Here is a 17,475-nt window from a genome sequence, read left to right as displayed (position 1 = left end):
TTTATAAAGCAAAACACTTAAGAACCTCCAAGTCTCTTAAAGAGATTTACAGTGATGGGGAGATTCACTGATTCTTGTTGGATCCAAAGTTCAGTTTCTTGGATTTAGCAAAGAGACAATTTATAAAGCCTTCTAAAAAGCTCCTTGAGGATCAAAGGTAAAAATTAATTTCTTTGCTTAAGTAGTGAACTACTTATGTAAATGATGGGTTTGCAAGATAAAAAAAATAAAATCAAGAAGAGATGCTGTATCCTGGTTAGCAACAAGCATTCTTCTGGGAATCAAAAAGAAGACATAGAAAAGAATCAATCACCTCCTTATCATAGGTTCTAGTTTCTTATTTAACTAAACTAACTTTCTGAAGAATAGGAGGCTACTGGCATGGCCTTAATGTGCTTGTTATGTGAACATATGCCACTTGATTTATGTTGAACCACGGCTGGCTTACCAAAACATGTTAAACCTGGTCCTAAGGATTCTGAGTAAAGGCAATATTCACAAAATTTAACTTAGTAAGACTATCCTTCTGAGATTCCCCTTTGTACATTGGTGTGGCAAGAGGTTTCCTTATAGAGTGACTTAGAGGAACTTAAATCAGGCATTCTCAGTTGCCCTCATGATGACCATTTGTACCTCCTCCTGGCTACTAAGGCAACCCAAGCATATAAAGCCCAAGAATATAAAGCTCTTAAGTTAAATAAAAGACAGGCAGCCTTGGTGTATCATAAATTCTTATATAGAAAATATCCAGGGTTACACAATAACCAGTTGTTGGCTATTTCTGCACAAATACAGTTCACACTGTAGTTTAGAACACACCATACTCATAGCATCCTTTGGTCAATATTTTTACTTTCATAAAACTTTCAATAATTAACACAGGGTTTAGCAAGTTCTGGTTTTTGTGTTCATGAATGAATGAAAATATAAATACATTGGTACTGTGTCCCAATTTGAAAAAGTCCCTTTTTCAAATGAAAAATGAGATTAAAAGTTTCTTAAAAAAAAATAACATAAAATAAATCAATGAAACAGACGTCCTCTTCCACACTTGCTCTTGAGATGACTAGCAGAACGCCTAAGAGTTTTCCTCTCTTGACGATGTTGTTTCTCAGCTTCCTGCTGTTTCTTTTGTTGCTCTGACTGGAATATTAAACAAAAATAGACTTAGGTTCTTGTAAACTTATGTATCACCTCATTGTTCAAGTATCTATATATCAATTCAGAATTCCATTAGGAAAATCTGGGAATGTTACTGTAAATGGTTCCATGCTATCTTGTCTTATACCACACCTGTTGATTCTGAGTATCCCTAGGCATTATCATCCCAAGTAATTCAGAGCAAACATTTTAGACAAAGATATCAAAAACCAGTGAATAAAATCATGTATTTCAGATGAAAACCAGGGTCTAACAACAGACTGTAAAATTACACTCCAGAATTTATTTTTTAATGCCCTTAAGAAGGTAGAGCACAATTTGAGGCTATTTAGTATCTACTTTGGTTAACTACTTTTACCACATTTAATATTTGCACAAATGGATTTTTAAAAGACAGAACAATTAGTTAAATTTGCTGAAACATACAGGTTTTCTAAAAAATGTTCTTAGAAGTTCTTGCAAGTGTTTGATATGCTGTATGCAATTCTAGAAAGACTTCCCACATGAAAATCATCTAAAATCTCTGCTCCTGTGGCACATGCTCTATTAATGTTTCTCCTCTTCATCAAAAACAAGCTGAAAGGGTTTCATTTACATACCACATAGATGAAATGGCTCTTACAGCCATAAACTACTATTTTCTTTGGAAGACTAAGGTTTGTCTTCAGACTAAGCATAAACTGGAACTAGTCAACTTGAACTAGCCAAGCTCAGGCAACTCTCCATGCGATAAAATACTCAGGCACTTAGAGCAATTTCAACAGCAGCACAGGATAAGTGCATTCACAGTGTGATAGAAGTATCCCCATTGCATCTAATTCTGTAATCAGCAGCATTCATATGTCAGCCCATGTCCTCCTGAATCTCCGATCAAAGTACCATTTAAACTTGAGTTAAAGATTTGCACACACAGACAACATTTTGATTGAGGTGAGATATGAACCAATTCACCAAATGCAGCAATAAGCCCATACCAGCATCAGCATAATAAAAACTAGTGGTCTTTAGACATTGTTGAAATTTATTGACTCCTGTTTCCACTGCAAGTAGGGAAACAAGAAACCCACTATGTGAAAAAGTAAGTAGTTTCTCTGTCTCCAGACTTCGTCTGAAATGGTCTTGAGAAATCTTACTGAATACAAGTAATTACAAGAATGACTGCTACCACTAGTATACTGAAATTGAATGATCTTGATTTGCATTTGAAACTTTGGGTTTTTTAAAAATATGTCCTCTATACCTCCCCAGTATTGTAAGTACTTAGGTATTTTTGAAACCCTGCTATTTTGTTATATCTATTTGCTATCATAAAGCATGCTGAAATTGAAAAACAGGATACCACACTGTAGGAACCATACAAAAATCCCCTGAAAACTAAACTGTGAAATATCAACAACAAAGAATTTCAGCGCTGGATCTGTCAGTGGCTGCGGGGCATTTGGGAGGCTGCTAACATACCACAACTGCAGCAGCCAAGTTTAGTCTCAATTCCACTGACTTACAAGGTTGAGTGACATCAGTCCCATGGAAGCACAACTCTCTCCCCCACTGAATCTTTCTACCTATTCTTAAATACACCTGCTCTTTAAAGAAAGGGCATCACTAAAGTAGAAGCTGATGATCAGAGTAACACTAAAATCCCTTTTAGCTTGCCAACTTCATCTCCGCATCCTCTGAAAACAAGTGTCAAGTCACAGCATACTGCACAGCGTGCCTTCTTCCCAGCTCTGCCTGCTCCATTTCCTGGGACTTCAGAATATATACACAGGGTCTATTTATTTGAGAGAAGACTTAAGTCTTATTTTGCTATTCTGTTGATAGGAGAAAAGATTTCCACTGTAGATGCATGATTTTTCTTTTAATTAGACTTTTAAAAGTCTTTTTAATGCAAATGAGCACAACGTATGTATTTCAATAAAGTAACATCAGTTAACAGTCAGAGAAAAAAAATCCATATATGTTAGCAGCAACATAATTAAAAAAAACAAAAGCTATAGCATATCTGATGGAATCAAGTAAAAATGGCAGTCTGAACCACTGCAGTTTCTGCCTTCTTCCACCTTACTCCCAAATCTTCACAAAGCTGTTAGCAAAAGGTGATAGGTTATTGTTCACCATCAATTGCAAGAAACCTTGTGGCTTTGTGCTTCCTAATTTAAAGCTACTATACAAAGAGACTGTGCTTTTGAAGCCCTGCAAAGCCCATTTAATTAGCTGCAAGACACCAACAGATCAGTTACAGCAGCTGGTACAATCCCCAGAATGGTTATCCTACACAGCACTGCAGAGGAATCTGTGACTTATTCTAAACTCAACACATTTTAAATTCCAGCAATACAGGAATCAAAAACAGATGAAAAAGGGCATCTGCAAACAGACAATAATCAGGTAAAACAAGTAAGGTAGAAATAGTCCAATAAATTTTGTTATTTAAAATTTTTTTTCCAGACATACCCAATGTGACAATCAAATAACTATTTAGCCATTCTTGTGACAGCAGTTTTACCAGTGAGAAAAATATTTGACCACTGGGAAGGAGAAATGTATTACAGCAAAGAGGCTTACCTGAGGAAAACCAGTTTTAATTGAAGTACATTTTGTCAGCTCAAATGTCAATTAAGATCAGTCTTCAGCTTTAATAATGTGTCCTTTCCTCAGTTCTAAAGCAATTTTCTAGTAAAAATTCCCTAAGTGTTCTACAGCAGTAGCAGATGCACACATGCATTTAACTCTGCCCACACTATAAAATAATCACCTGCCTGCAATCTACAAAATTCCTTAGGATGGGAAATCAAAACCCTTTGGGAAAGGTAGATAGGCAGCAGTCAACTACACACTTCAAATGGAATTTGGCAAGTAAAACAGGACCAGAGCTCGTTCTTGTGATCTGTGTTACACAAGTTCAATGACAAAGGCAGTTAGAAGCTCTGTTCTTATCATGCTGAGACCTAGCAACATTATCAACCAAGAGAAAGCCTGTCATCTACAGCATCCTGATTGCATTTGGACCTGCAGACCAAGACCTCATCAGTCCTGGCAGAGAAGTCAGGTAAGGTCACAAGCGTCTGATGGTATGTCTGCAAATAAACTATTAAAAGATGGAAGCCAGTATTTTCCACCGGAACGTAAGATTTTATGAGTGCTGCCTGAGTTATAAGTACACACAGTGTACTACCGGAGGCTTTCATTCTCTTGGCAAGAAACAGAAGAGTTGGCAGCTTATAAAGAAATGAAGAGGGACATTTGTTTGACGGTTTTAAAGTTCCTGTTCTTTCTTGCAAAACCTAAAGTTACTTGTGTATTATCTTAAAAAATTATATATATAGCTCACCTTCTTTAATTTGAATGTTGCCTGTTTGCTGCCTACTGTAGTATCAGACACATTAAGCGTGCCAAGTTTTTCTTCAAGCTTTAGACGATCTTCAAGAGTTTTCCTGCAGAGAATAATTAACATTAATCCCAATTCTTGCCATCTTTTTACTATAATAAATGCTGATAATGCAGTCAAAACTAATCTCAATTTCTCTGAAACCCTGAAATGCCATAACTCTAAAAAATAAACATTCAGTAAACAGAAGAGAAAGACAAGTTTAAATCATTCCCTCCAGATATTGCTTTTAGTAGAAACAATTTTAAAATTTATGTAAAGTTCATTGTTTTTTCTGCTAAAAAAGCAACAGGACTCTAGTTGAGAAAGAAACCACACCCTTCTATTGCTATAGTTTTCTATGAAATGTCAGAAAAAGTCAGGAATATTCAGCTGCAGTAATAGATACATACACAAATAAAAAAACCAGTAAGGTTTCTTGAAATCTTATAATTTCTGAACTGGAAACACTTTTGAGGGAAGGAAATAATCTTGACTGTACATCAGAACAAATTCATTACTGAATGAATCACTTCACTGATAGAGACAAACTACTTAGCCCAAATAAAAATGACCGTTTGGACACTGTAAGTCTAATGCAAATAGTCTTCTAAATAAAAGAACAATGCAAACAAGTGAACATGATAAATAGACAGACTCTGACCCCAGCAAGGAGCTCCACATGAGCATAATGCCTTCAAGCTCATGGTACTGATCAGTTACCTTCTGTGAGCAAGCTGGTATAGAGCCTCATCCTCAGGCACTGAACTCTAGTATTTCTGTGGAGGAGGTAGCCATTGTGGTTGAAACCGATACTGCTGTCAGCTCTCCCCCACTGAAAGTAAATGCCCCTACAAAAGGGAGACACATGGACATGCCCCAGTTGCTCCAGGTTGTGAGCTGATATTTAATATCACCCTGCTGACTTCAGTAAGTTGGGTCGTAAATTGCAACAGCTGAGGAGTGGAAATACACTTTGTTCCCACACAGCCTCCAGCACAGGGGTGAGGCAGGCAGGGATGGTGCTGGCTTCACCCAGCCTCCCTAAAGGCACCTGTGAGTCCTAACACGGCTAGTCCTTCTTCTACAATGTGGGCCCTACGAGTAGGTAGTGCCACCTGAGAATATGACATGGCTTGTATGATCAGACAACTCACTCTGTGATGCGCTTAGAAAACATTCCCCGAACTGTAAATGAAATTAGCCTCTGCAATTTGAGATGCAGCTATTAGGTGCCTTATTAGATCTCTGAAGAAGGCTAAAAGACACTTTTTGTACAAGTTTTAAAGTGGAAAATAAGTAATCATAAAAATACGGACGATTAGCAGCCACCAAAGTCATTGGCATTCACTGTGGATAAAGGGCTCATGGATGGTGGCCTATGCATGAAGCCTCTGAAGTCCACTGAATTTTGGTTAATGAGCCATTTTATGTAACAAAGACTGTTCAGATTAACAATGAAAAATTACTGTCAAGAATTACTTTATTTCTCATGACTAGGTACTTTGATTGTGTTGCTTTTCTGTAGTATATTTTTCATTGAGTACATGTAAAAACTTGTTCCATCTGTGCGTATTGGGAAGACAAGCTAAGCCTTAGAGCTAACTATGGCAGAAGATCAGTCACCAACATTGTGGTGGGATTTCTACATTCAAGTGAAGTCCCATTTTTCTCCCCTTTGAAAGTGAACTGGAGAAATATGGCTATTACCCAGCAATTATTTAGCATGACTGCCTAGATACTGCTTCAGTCAGGAGAAAAATTAAAATGAGGAGATATTAGCAAAACACTGTGGGGTTGCAATTTTACTGAATAATTGCAGGTATGGCTATATTTATCTGAAAATGTGCAGACCTCAAATGATAGTCAATTGCACACATTGATACACAAACACTTAAAATGGCTGGGTTGTTTGGGGTTTTTTTTGTTTTGTTTTTTTGTTTTTAAATCATCCTCAACAAATTGATTCAAGGGATACATTAACAGTGTTATTAAAAGCAACTTCCCCTGCCCCACAGTAAAAAAAGCAAACAAACAAAAAAATTGCCCAGGCACTTTTTTTTTTCCTCGTTATAAAGAGAACAGTTTTTCAGGACTTTTCCTGCTGTTTTACTTTAGCAATACCTAGGAATGTCGACTATGCTTTTGTTGGCTTTTGTTGACTTTCTTGGCCACCTCTGAAGATACATACATTGACTGTCATAGTTTATAAAGTATGACTACTGTAGTTTTTAATTTTGACATGCTCTTAACTTCAATAACAAACCTTTTAAAGGGACATCAAGAAAATCAGAAGAGCTCTCAGCACACTGATAAAAACCCTTTCCTTTTATGGATCCCTTTTAAGTTACTATGTAAGGAACTTACGCAGGAAGTAAACAAAGCAAAGTTTCACAAGTTTTCATGTGTAAGCCTAAGAGTGAAAAAGGGGAAAATGAAATGTAGAAGATTTGAGACAAGGCATTTTTTACAACCATGACTAAATTTTGCAGCTTTCCTGTGCAAAGAAATGTGTAGACTGTTGGTCTATGAAGAAATTTATAGTATGCACCACTGCTTTAGAAGTTGGGCTTGGAGCCGTGCTGAGTCACGAACATGTTGAAAGAAACACCCAGTTTTATGTAAGTCATAAACTGTTTCCTCAGGTAGAACATTATATGATTAGAGAAAAAAAGAACACCTAGCCATTAAATGCATAGTGAAGGTATTAAGGTACTTAATTATATTGGTCACAGACCATCATTCCATAACTTGGATAAATCAAATCAAACATGCCAGCCTCACCAGATGGTACATGCCACTACAGTCTTTCCAATTTTCAGCACATTACTTGAATTAATTATTTTTATGCTGACTACTTAACACTGAATAAGGCCAGCAGAAAACATATTTAAGTATTTTCTTCATAAAATTATAATATGTAAAAATGCTTATTAACCAAACAAGTAGCTCACAACACAGACTAAGTCATTATGATTACAGAATCGTGTCAGCTATACATTATAAGAAACAGATACCAGCTGTTAATTTTTAATTTCTTCTAAGACTTTGAGGAATATCAAACTCCGCACTATGAACAGTGCTTGGATGAGCACAAATGGGATCAGTGAGTATAGAGCCAATTCTTAGACAAAAATAAATTATGGAAAGACAATTCAATGACAGCAAGTCAGAAAAACATAAAGGATGTAATGCTGTCACATCCATTTTTTTGTCATCTAATTCTATCCTCAATTTTATCTCCTTTTTTTCTTTTTTTTTTTTTTTTAAAAAATTTTACATTACATCCCATCTATGCACCTACCACACAGAGGGTAACTAACCTAAGCAACCCTAATTATGCATCATACCTTGCAAAATATTCTGCAGAGAATTAGCAGCAAATCTTAAGACATATTCTCTTTTCCCTAAAAGCAGTCTTTTAAAAGTCTTCCCATGGTTTATGTCATCACTGATATTCCTCCATTCATTGGACAGGTCTGTGGTATTTGATTTCAATTTTCCCAAGTTAAAGCAATAATTTTTCTCCCTTTACACAGCAGATGAAAGAATTTACTTTGTCCTGTGTTACACTGTAATAATTTTTTCCAAATGTTTCTCTTCCTTACACCTGTCTTGGCTTATTTACTTAACTTTCAGTATCCTTGTTCACATTTAAGCCTTCCATGTTTTGAACAAAATGAAATCTTAATACTTCAAGTTGAGTGTCCTTGAGAATTTCCTTTAGAGGTCAACAGCTGAATTTGTGTAAAAGAACAGTATGTGAGTAGGCTGCAGCCATACTGCCTTTTAGTGAAGTATTTCAATGGCAATGAGAATACAGGGCCATTTGACCAGTGTCTCAGGCTCCTTTCAAGTCACTTGTTAACATGACTATAAATCTAAGTACAATGTAAAAAATATCCTTAACCTAGAATACTCTGTCAGAGTGTCCAGAGTGGATTTTCTCCTGACAAAGAAGAAAAACTGACAAAAGCAAGAAGTTGTTTCATCTTCTGGAAGAAAGAAAGAAAAATAATCAGAAGCAAGGTGATGGAGAAATCTAATAAAGTTAAGAGTCCAGAATGTGGGTATACTCAATATAAAGAACAAAGAAAAATCCCTGTGTGAAAACACTTGCTGATAAAAAACAGCTAAGGAAAATATGGGAATCAGTTCTGCAGAACTGCTATAAATGCCAATTTATAAAAACTACTACTTCTATTTAAAGAGGTCTTACAGGTACAGCATGGAAGACTACTAGACTATCTAGAAATACTATCTCAGTAATACTTGAAGACCATTTTACATGATAATTCCAGTTAAAAACTTGCACATTTAAAGGGACAGGCTAAATTTTTTATCAAATGTTTCTTTACATATCTCCAGAAAATTTCCATCATGAAACAACTAGGTTGTAGAGTCAGTCATTAGTGACATAAAGAAACAGCTCCATTATATGTATTATTCATTTCCTTTTCTTTGACTGTATCATTTCATTCTATGTAAAGACATAATGGCTATCACGAGATCCATCTAGCCCAGCAACTTGTTTCCGACATTAGTCAAAATTCTGCTCTGTATCCATTGTGCTGCAAGAACTTTGAAGCTATTGTCTTTCAATGTTTCAATATTAGCATCTGTGCTCCAAATAATAAAAGGCTATTAAATCTCATTTTTGAAGGGGGAAAAAAAAAAAAAGTGAGATTTGCAGGCATTAAGCACCTCAAAGGCAAGTCCTTTAGTTTGACGTGCTCTTTATACAGTACCCAACTACTTCGGCTGATCATCAACTTAAGGAAATCCAAATTAAAAAAAAAAAAAAAAGTCTGATGATTTTATATTGCAAAAAGAAAACCAGAAATAGTAAAACCTGATAATATCAGGACAGCACAGTTTTTTGAAAGTTTCTGGATGCCATAAAAATTCCCAGACAAAACAATATTTTCTTTTTTACCACCTTGATCCTTCCTCCAAAACAGTGTCTAGTCATGCAGTATTCTACACCTTTTTAGAGGGTCAGATGAAAAACATGCAGCCTGTCAACCTCATACTGACATTGGTGGACAAATATAACCAGTCTCACAGACATCAGTGTTGTTATTTGTGAGAGCAGCAGTTCACCAGCACTGATTAATGGATCCCCAAACCTGGCTCAGAATATTAATCTCTTACTCATCTCATTTGTGTTGTCTCTCTGCCATACTTTAAACATCATATTTGTTTAACTACAAAACAAAGCCTTCAACAACTATGTCGCTTTAAGTTATATCCCTGAGTTGCCAGCTGTGGCTTTACTAGTAAGTGCTTCTGAGCCAAAATGCCACCGGCCTGCATTGTAGAGAAATACTTGAGAATTGCCCACCCCCAGCTATTAAAACAGGAACATTAGTCTTACTTCATTAATTTTTGTTTTTTGGCAGAGTCTTTGAAGCTTCTGAATTCCTCTCCTTCTTTAATCTCAAAAAAATGAGGTTTTAGTAATGTTTGCTGATCCTCCTTGAACCTTTCCTGCCACTTTACTTTTTCCTCTTGGCGTAGAAGCTTGCGCTGTTTCCTGACCTCTTCAACCCAGCCTTTTTCATCATCTGAACTCTCAGAACTTTCTGCATCACTTGCTTTTCCTTCTGGTTCTTCCTCCTCTTCCTGCAGACAAAAATAGTACAAAATAAGAAATCATCAACTAATTTTCTTTTTAAACCATTCCTGCAATGAGAGTACGTGACAGCTTTTACATAGACACAGTTGAAGAGAACTAAACTTTGAACAAAAGCAGTAACAGCAAATGAAGCAGAAGATATATTATAAAATTTCTTCCACCTACATATTTTACGCTTTTCAAACCTACATTAATGTAGACACAATATTGTTCACATCTAAAAACTAGAATAACATTATAAATTAAACTTAATTACTGTAGCTGATAAGACATTCTTGCATTGCCTCCATCTTTCCTTCTTTCTAGGGTGAAAAATCTGAATGCTTGAAACAAAGAAAACTATGGATTTTTCCTAATCCAAGTGGAAAATATTTTACCTGTTCTTGTGCTTCCAGTTCCTCTAAGATCTTTAGTTTCCTCTTTCTTTTCTCACTTATTTTAGAAACAAGTGGGTTAAGTAGCCTAAATTCTTCACTCTGCTCATCCACCTGGTAATCTGGATTCTCAAACATGACCTTAAAACGATCATCTTTGAGAAGGCTAGGCAGATTCTGGAAAAGAAGCAAAGCATGAGTGAGTTATAAAATTCTGAAATGGACACTGGTAAAGTAAGTAACACCTTTTTAATTAAACAAAACTCAAAAGCAGCATGTGAAATGCCAGTTCCTTCCAGGTCATATAAAAATCAAGATTTATGCTTATTATATTTTATTACTTTCACAAAGATCAAATAAACATCATTCTAAGCTACCTGTAAGCAAGACAGGTTGGTTTTCTTTATGCATACTATAGACACCTTAAATACACAATTACTAATATTTTTGAATTAATGTTTCTCATACATTCAAGCCAGCTAGTCTGGAGACGTGTTGATATCTATTGACTAATCAGCAGTACCTCCAAGGCAAATACCCCGCCTGACGGGGATGATTGTACAACATGTACAACAAATTATCAAGGTAAACATGTCTTTATGCAATGCTACTACTGTTTTACTGTAAATACGTAAGAGTAAGTGTTTCTATACACCTTACACACTTTTTCTTCACTGCCCTCGCATACAGAATGAAAAAGGCAGTTTCATTCATGTCAAAGTAAAATGAACTCAGTTTAAATTATGCTACTGTTGAATTAGGAACAGTTCAAGCTACAATGTCAGCTTCTGCGAATACCTGTTGTCATCATTTTAAAATCATTAAGTACATAGCTTTTTAATATAAAAAACTGATCTTTCAAAATTGTCAAAATTACATCAGCAAATACATCCCACCCTAGCATTGAATTTTCATTGTTACCTAAGAAGGAGGGGAGGGGGCGGGGAAGATACAGAAAACAAATGTAGATTTCAAACACAGAAACTGTTGCAAATGTGTGACTTGCAGTCACACAGCCAAAAATTAAATCCCAAAGCCTAAAATAAATTGTTTTTCATAAGACTCTAATGCCATTTCAGGAAAATAACCAGAACATGCATTTTTACATATACTCTTTTTAGTCCACTTAATAATACAATTTATATGTACTCCTAGACAAATCAGCCCCCATTTATTGAACTCATATTTCCATCATAACACTGGCTTAGTCTGCATTTAAGGTTTTACCACCACCTACTTTTTCAGTAGTTCATGCTTCCTAGTAACTGTAACACACAGGATTTCATTAGATGCCACATGAAGCTAATGCCTGCCTTTCACGAATGCCACAGGCCTGTGAGAATGAGCACCTATGAAGTGATACCTACAGACACCCCCCCCCCCCACCCCCCCCCGATACTAAACATTAACTCATTTGGTCATTTAGACTTCGCTTAGGATAAAGATTGATTATTTTGAACATCAGGAAGAATTCTGGTTGCATAAGAGCAAACCATTTTGGCTATTTTATAAAATGTAGTCAACTGTGCGCACAAAGACAGGCAATTGTATCTTCAGTTTTACAGATAACATCTGTCTTGTCATGGTCACCACCAAGATACCAACAAATGCAAACAACAGGTCTTTTTTGAACAACTTTGGTATTGACTCTGCATTTAGCTAGCTTCTGGAGTCCTGTGAAGCCCATATCACTTCACAGTGAATATTTCATCATTTTAAGCTTTAAGTTACTACATGGTCTTTTTGGCACTGCAGCTACAGTGAAGTACACCTTAAAGCCACCTACTAGGATAAGTTATTTATGAGCAACAGAAACAATGGAACGTTGAATCTGTTTGCCAGATAACAAAAAAAGCCCCAACAACAAAAAAATCAATACTGTAAGCATTACTATTTCTGTGATCCCAGTTAGAGAAGTCTCCAAAATGAAAGCTCACCTTCTGTTTCCTTTTTCTAGTAACCTGTTGCTCTTCTCCTTCTTCTTCAATCAGTTTGAGTGCAAGCTCTTTATTGACTTTTGGAAGTTTCTAAAGAGAGGAAAGCAATTAATCAGTAAATTACTCTTTTAGACATGCAAACCCCTATATGCATTACATTCTTAAGTGTCGTGAAGAGAGTATTCTTATTCATTCTTCTAACTCTTGCTGAAAAGCTCCTTGACTGTTTCCAAATATTTCTAGGTATTAGTTAAGCAACAGCACTTGGAGAAAATTTAAGCCGAACTTCTGTATTATTTTTTCCTTGTAATGCATCAGCTTTAGTACTTTAAAAGCAATTATTTTTCCTTGTATGTTGAACAAATTCAATCTAGAAAGCTACTAGTTACAAATGCAATACTATTTTTATATTCTCTTTCCAGAGTCATCCAGTATTTTAATGGCTTAAATCACTTAGTTCAATGACAGAGGTAGAAACTGCAAGTTTTACCAGTAGGTTACTCACTCAAGTGGCAAATGTGATGAGAGCTGCTCTTTTACATCTTTCTCATCTGTGGGGATCACACGCATGGGAATTTTATGGTTCCATTGAACAAGTTCTATAAATTACTTTGTGTCTCCGATGATAAACAGAATCAAATCCTAAGTCATTACATCTCTGAGATACACTTAAGAATATACTGCTCTTTGTGAATAGTTTTCCCAGGACTATACTCATTGTTTACAGGATTTACCTTTAGCTGAACTCTCTGTGCACGTGTTTCTTCTATCTTCTGCCTTATTTTCTCTCTTCTGTATTCTTCATAGGCAAAGGGGTTGGCCATCATTTTTGCCTTTGAACAAGGAGGAAGTAAAAAGAAAATACCATTAATACAGGAGACAGTCCGTTATTTGGAGGAAAAAAACCCCACAAAACAAAAACCACCCCCCCCCCAAAACCCAACACACATTTTATTAAGAGTAAAAATTGACAAAGATCAGCCTTATTTACCTTATGATAAAGTCTTATGTCCATGAAAAAGCCATGCATATATGCTCTGAGCAATGATGATCCAATGAGATGAGAAAGGCCTGGGAAAAAAGTTACAGAGGATTTCAAAGAGCTTTCATATACAAAGAATTCCTATTCCAAGCTAGCCACTTCACTTACCTGATTCAAGACAAACAAGCACTGCTAATGCAACACATCAATCTAACAGTCACATCCATTACATAAAGACTAAGTAAAAACATTAAAAAAAAAAAATCAGTTTGGCCAGCTAGAAATTCAAGCTTCTTCAGAGCAAGAAAATCCATTTTTCTTGACATAACACATGTTACTGTGCACTTTTTAAAAATGCCCACATGTACTACGCTCCTTAAAAGTTCATGAAGAAAAATTCCGAGAGAATTTTTTTGAAAGTCCATAGGTGTTTGACAATCACTTTTTTAGTGTGGTATAGAGATGTTTTTAATTAAAGAGTTTTGCCTTGGGTCACTATCTTTGAAGAATCAACATGTTGGAAAAAAATACAGTACCACATCAGGTCATAAAACTGTCACCCTAGGCCCTAACCTAAGTAAAAATGAAAATACTTAACAGTTCTCTGATATTCCTTCCATGTATCTTCACAAAATTCCAGGACTGAGAAAAGGAAAAGCTTTTTATAGCAAAATATCCTCTACAGACCCTGAATCTTTATTTTAGTGTCTTATAATTAAGAATTAACAAAATTCCTCTAGAACTAATTGCAAAAAAACAGAAGTGAGAAACTGCTCTGCATCTCAGAAAGCAAAGTTGTTTCTAAAAATTTTGTTAACTGTTTGCAGGAAACAATCTTCCTGCATATTTCAAAATGAGAGTACCTCCAGCTAATGGCGAGTAATACAAAGAAACCCTAACATATGAAATATAAAATATCCCTTAAGCTGGTTCTTCATTTGAAAGCCTGCATCTATAGGGAAATGAATTTGATTAAGTTATAGCGAATTTAAAGCAGAATAAGTATTCCCAGTCAAGTCTCTGTGTAGATAACACTACATTACCTTATTCCCTTACAACTGGGATAGGGGTCTGTGGGCTACATTCAGACCATCTACTCTAGAACTCGTAATGCTGAAGATGCAGGTGCTTTGGATGACCTCCTCCTTGTATGGCGTCCTGCCAGGCCAAACCCAACTCCCATATTCAGAGGTTAATTAAACTGGAGCAAAGCACTGCAATCAAAACACGCAGCAGACAGAAAAGGACTAACTACCTTGGGAAAAGCACGCTTACCTTCTCTGCTATATAACTTTCAGCATTCTAATTCCTTGAAACTCTGTTTCTATTAGACCCAGAATGATTTGTATTTTCTGGAAATCACTACCTTCAAATAGGATAGCCTTTGGCAGATTTTCCTGAGTTCCACCACACTATTTGAGCACCTAAAAAATATTTTGATAACTAAACCAACTTCTCTTCCTATGCCTTTCATTTTGTGTCTGAAAGCACACACAACAGATTCCTGGACAAATCAGCAAATATCAATCATCTTCACGGGATAAATATCTGAGAAACACAAATACCTAGTGTTGCACTGCTTGGGAACCAAAGAACATCAGCCATCAGCCTGGTATATTAATAACCAAGAAGACTGGAGGAAACTACTGCCAGTGACTTTCTAACATCCCTCCTATGTCACATCAAAATTACAAAACTTATTGTGTAAATAATCAAAAACTGAACAAAGAAGTCAGCTAAAGAGGATATTCAACTGTTTTACCTAAATTTTCAAGGTCTTTTCTGGTAACGAATTTGTAATCATCATAAACTGTGCTCTCTGGATTCTCTTCCAGTTCTTCAGTCAAGTTGTCCAAGAAGGAACACCATTTTGGGGCAGGTCCTAAAACCTGTGGATATTATAGAAAGTTGTAACATTGTATATTCTTAGAGAAAAAAACCTACAGTTATGCTTTCAAGCTACTGCGCTGTAATGGAATAGAGAATGATTCCCCCTGAAATTATAACAGACCTTAAAAGCAACAGCAGTCAGAGAACACAATTAAACCTATGGCTTGCAACACCAATAAGGAGTATTATAGATTATGCAAGTGTTATTTTAATTTAGGTCATTTGTTCGAGACCAACAATCTAGAGGTTTCATGTTTAACTGTTTCAAGTGGTCCCAGTCTGATTAATTTATTAAAAACTCAGAGCCAAATGTTATAGATAAAATTATGAACTAATTGCATTAGATAGTAACTAATCTGTAAAGCACTGTTGGATCTTGAACTCATTAGGTTCACTATGCAATCATGTTAAATGCTATTCTGCCTTATTTATTTTAATTAAACCACCACAGGTATATTTCATGTATTTTTATTCAACGATAAACCCAGACTGTATGAACAGAAAATAGGAAATACTAAAAAGCTTGCATATTTCTACCATGAGGCAAAGGATTTATTTGAACAATATTATGTTGCACTATCAATGTACTTTTCCATATAAGCTTCCTCCAATTTCCCAAGTTAACAATTAGCTCCCTTCACTTTTCCCTCCCACTGTTCTGATTTAAATTCCTCTCTATCCTGATGCATGCAGCCATACTCAACTGTTCCAGTACTATTATTTTAGTAGGTGAGTTAGACGAATGGAAAAATCCAACGCTACATTTTTTTCTCTAGAGCAAATCATCTGACATTTTAGAATGTAAAGTGGCCAGTTAACTCCTAGAGTGGGATTTCAGATGAGGCTTCTGATTTGTTTGCTAAAAATTTACGTTAAAAACTCTGCAGTCAACACAACTACAAGAATGGTTGTGATTCAACAACAACATTTTAAGATTCTATTTGGTTATGGAAACAAGGAGAAGTGATTTTATGTATATAAAATACATATAGTTTGACATGATAGTGTGTAAGAGTATGAGATAATGCTGTTCATTTAAAAAAGTGTGTTACTACTCATTTAAAAGTCTTTTGAAGACAACTATACACAAAAAAATTGTAAAAATTGTATTCTAGACCATAATATTCTCGACTGTAACATTCCAGTATTCTAGACCACTATTGTCTCTGTATCAAGTACAATTTATCTCGGTAAGATTTCAGAACTAGCTGAGAACCACAACATGCCAAATGAAAAATTGCACTTTTTTACAGTGCTGCATAGTTTATTCCAATTAGTGAGAGCTTCTAAGGAAAGACCCAAGATGTCACTAACAGGAAAGACTTTACCTACTTAATGAATTAATCAAATCCCTGTATCTGCTCCAGTAATACTCAGCTTAAACACTATAAAACATTCATGCTGATTTCTTACCAACATTGCAGAAGCTTTTCTCTCCATCCAGATTTTAAACTTTTCAGTTATTTCCCCCAAACCCACTTCTTCAAGTCTAAATGCCAAACTTTCATATTAATAAGAAAGCAGTCTAGATATATTAAATGTACCACTGGTTTTCATGCCATTCAAGAAATCAGTTATCTGTGCTTCATTACCAGAACATCAAAGCATGACCAGGGTGGAGGAATCTTCTCTAAAGTTTACTTACAGTTTTGTTTTGGATGAAACCATTTGTCCTTTTTACAAAAAAGAAGTTGCTTACTACCTAAACAAAACTTCTCTTGTAACAAAATTTAAGTACAAGTTTCTCTGCTGAAGATTATTAGAAATGAGATTAGAGAATCCTTGACTCGCGTCCATTCCCATTAAATAAAAAGTTCCCCCTCATTCCATCTTGCTGACACATGATGTAAAGATCTCTATCACTTCAATAAACCTTTTCCATCACTTCCACATCTATGACACTACCTGCTCAAGCCTTACAAAGTGCACGTTACTCATTAGAATTCAGGCCATTCCAAGCCGTTAGGGTAATCCCCCCATGGGATCCTGACTGGTGTAAATCTTTGAACATATAACTAAAGCAGAAGTCTCACAAATAAGGGGAAAACAGTTAATCTGCTCTTCAGCTGTAGCTCCACTCACTGTTCCAAGTATCCCTGTACTCAAAACCTGATATTGAGAGTAAA

At 35.7% G+C, this 17,475-nt stretch overlaps 1 protein-coding gene across 4 annotated transcripts in view; it reads right to left on the bottom strand.

Annotated features, from left to right (window-relative positions):
• Positions 1-714: 714 nt before the first annotated feature.
• NOL10 (nucleolar protein 10) overlaps positions 715-17,475 on the bottom strand; it is a 54,461-nt gene continuing 37,700 nt past the window's right edge. For all 4 annotated transcript variants that reach the window (XM_075049140.1, XM_075049137.1, XM_075049138.1 and 1 more), the window contains 8 exons: positions 15,222-15,348; positions 13,469-13,548; positions 13,212-13,310; positions 12,478-12,567; positions 10,544-10,717; positions 9,906-10,153; positions 4,493-4,595; positions 715-1,143 (listed from right to left, as the gene is read on the bottom strand). In XM_075049140.1, coding sequence (XP_074905241.1) covers positions 1,024-1,143; positions 4,493-4,595; positions 9,906-10,153; positions 10,544-10,717; positions 12,478-12,567; positions 13,212-13,310; positions 13,469-13,548; positions 15,222-15,348 — 1,041 coding nt within the window. In that variant the 3' untranslated portion in view covers positions 715-1,023. The remainder of the gene's footprint in view (positions 1,144-4,492; positions 4,596-9,905; positions 10,154-10,543; positions 10,718-12,477; positions 12,568-13,211; positions 13,311-13,468; positions 13,549-15,221; positions 15,349-17,475) is intronic.

The sequence above is a fragment of the Buteo buteo genome, chromosome 17 (assembly GCF_964188355.1).
Source record: "Buteo buteo chromosome 17, bButBut1.hap1.1, whole genome shotgun sequence".
Lineage (NCBI taxonomy): Eukaryota > Metazoa > Chordata > Aves > Accipitriformes > Accipitridae > Buteo > Buteo buteo.
The sequence above is the reverse complement of the archived record's forward strand: the minus strand, read 5'-3'. Positions and strand labels throughout refer to the sequence as shown.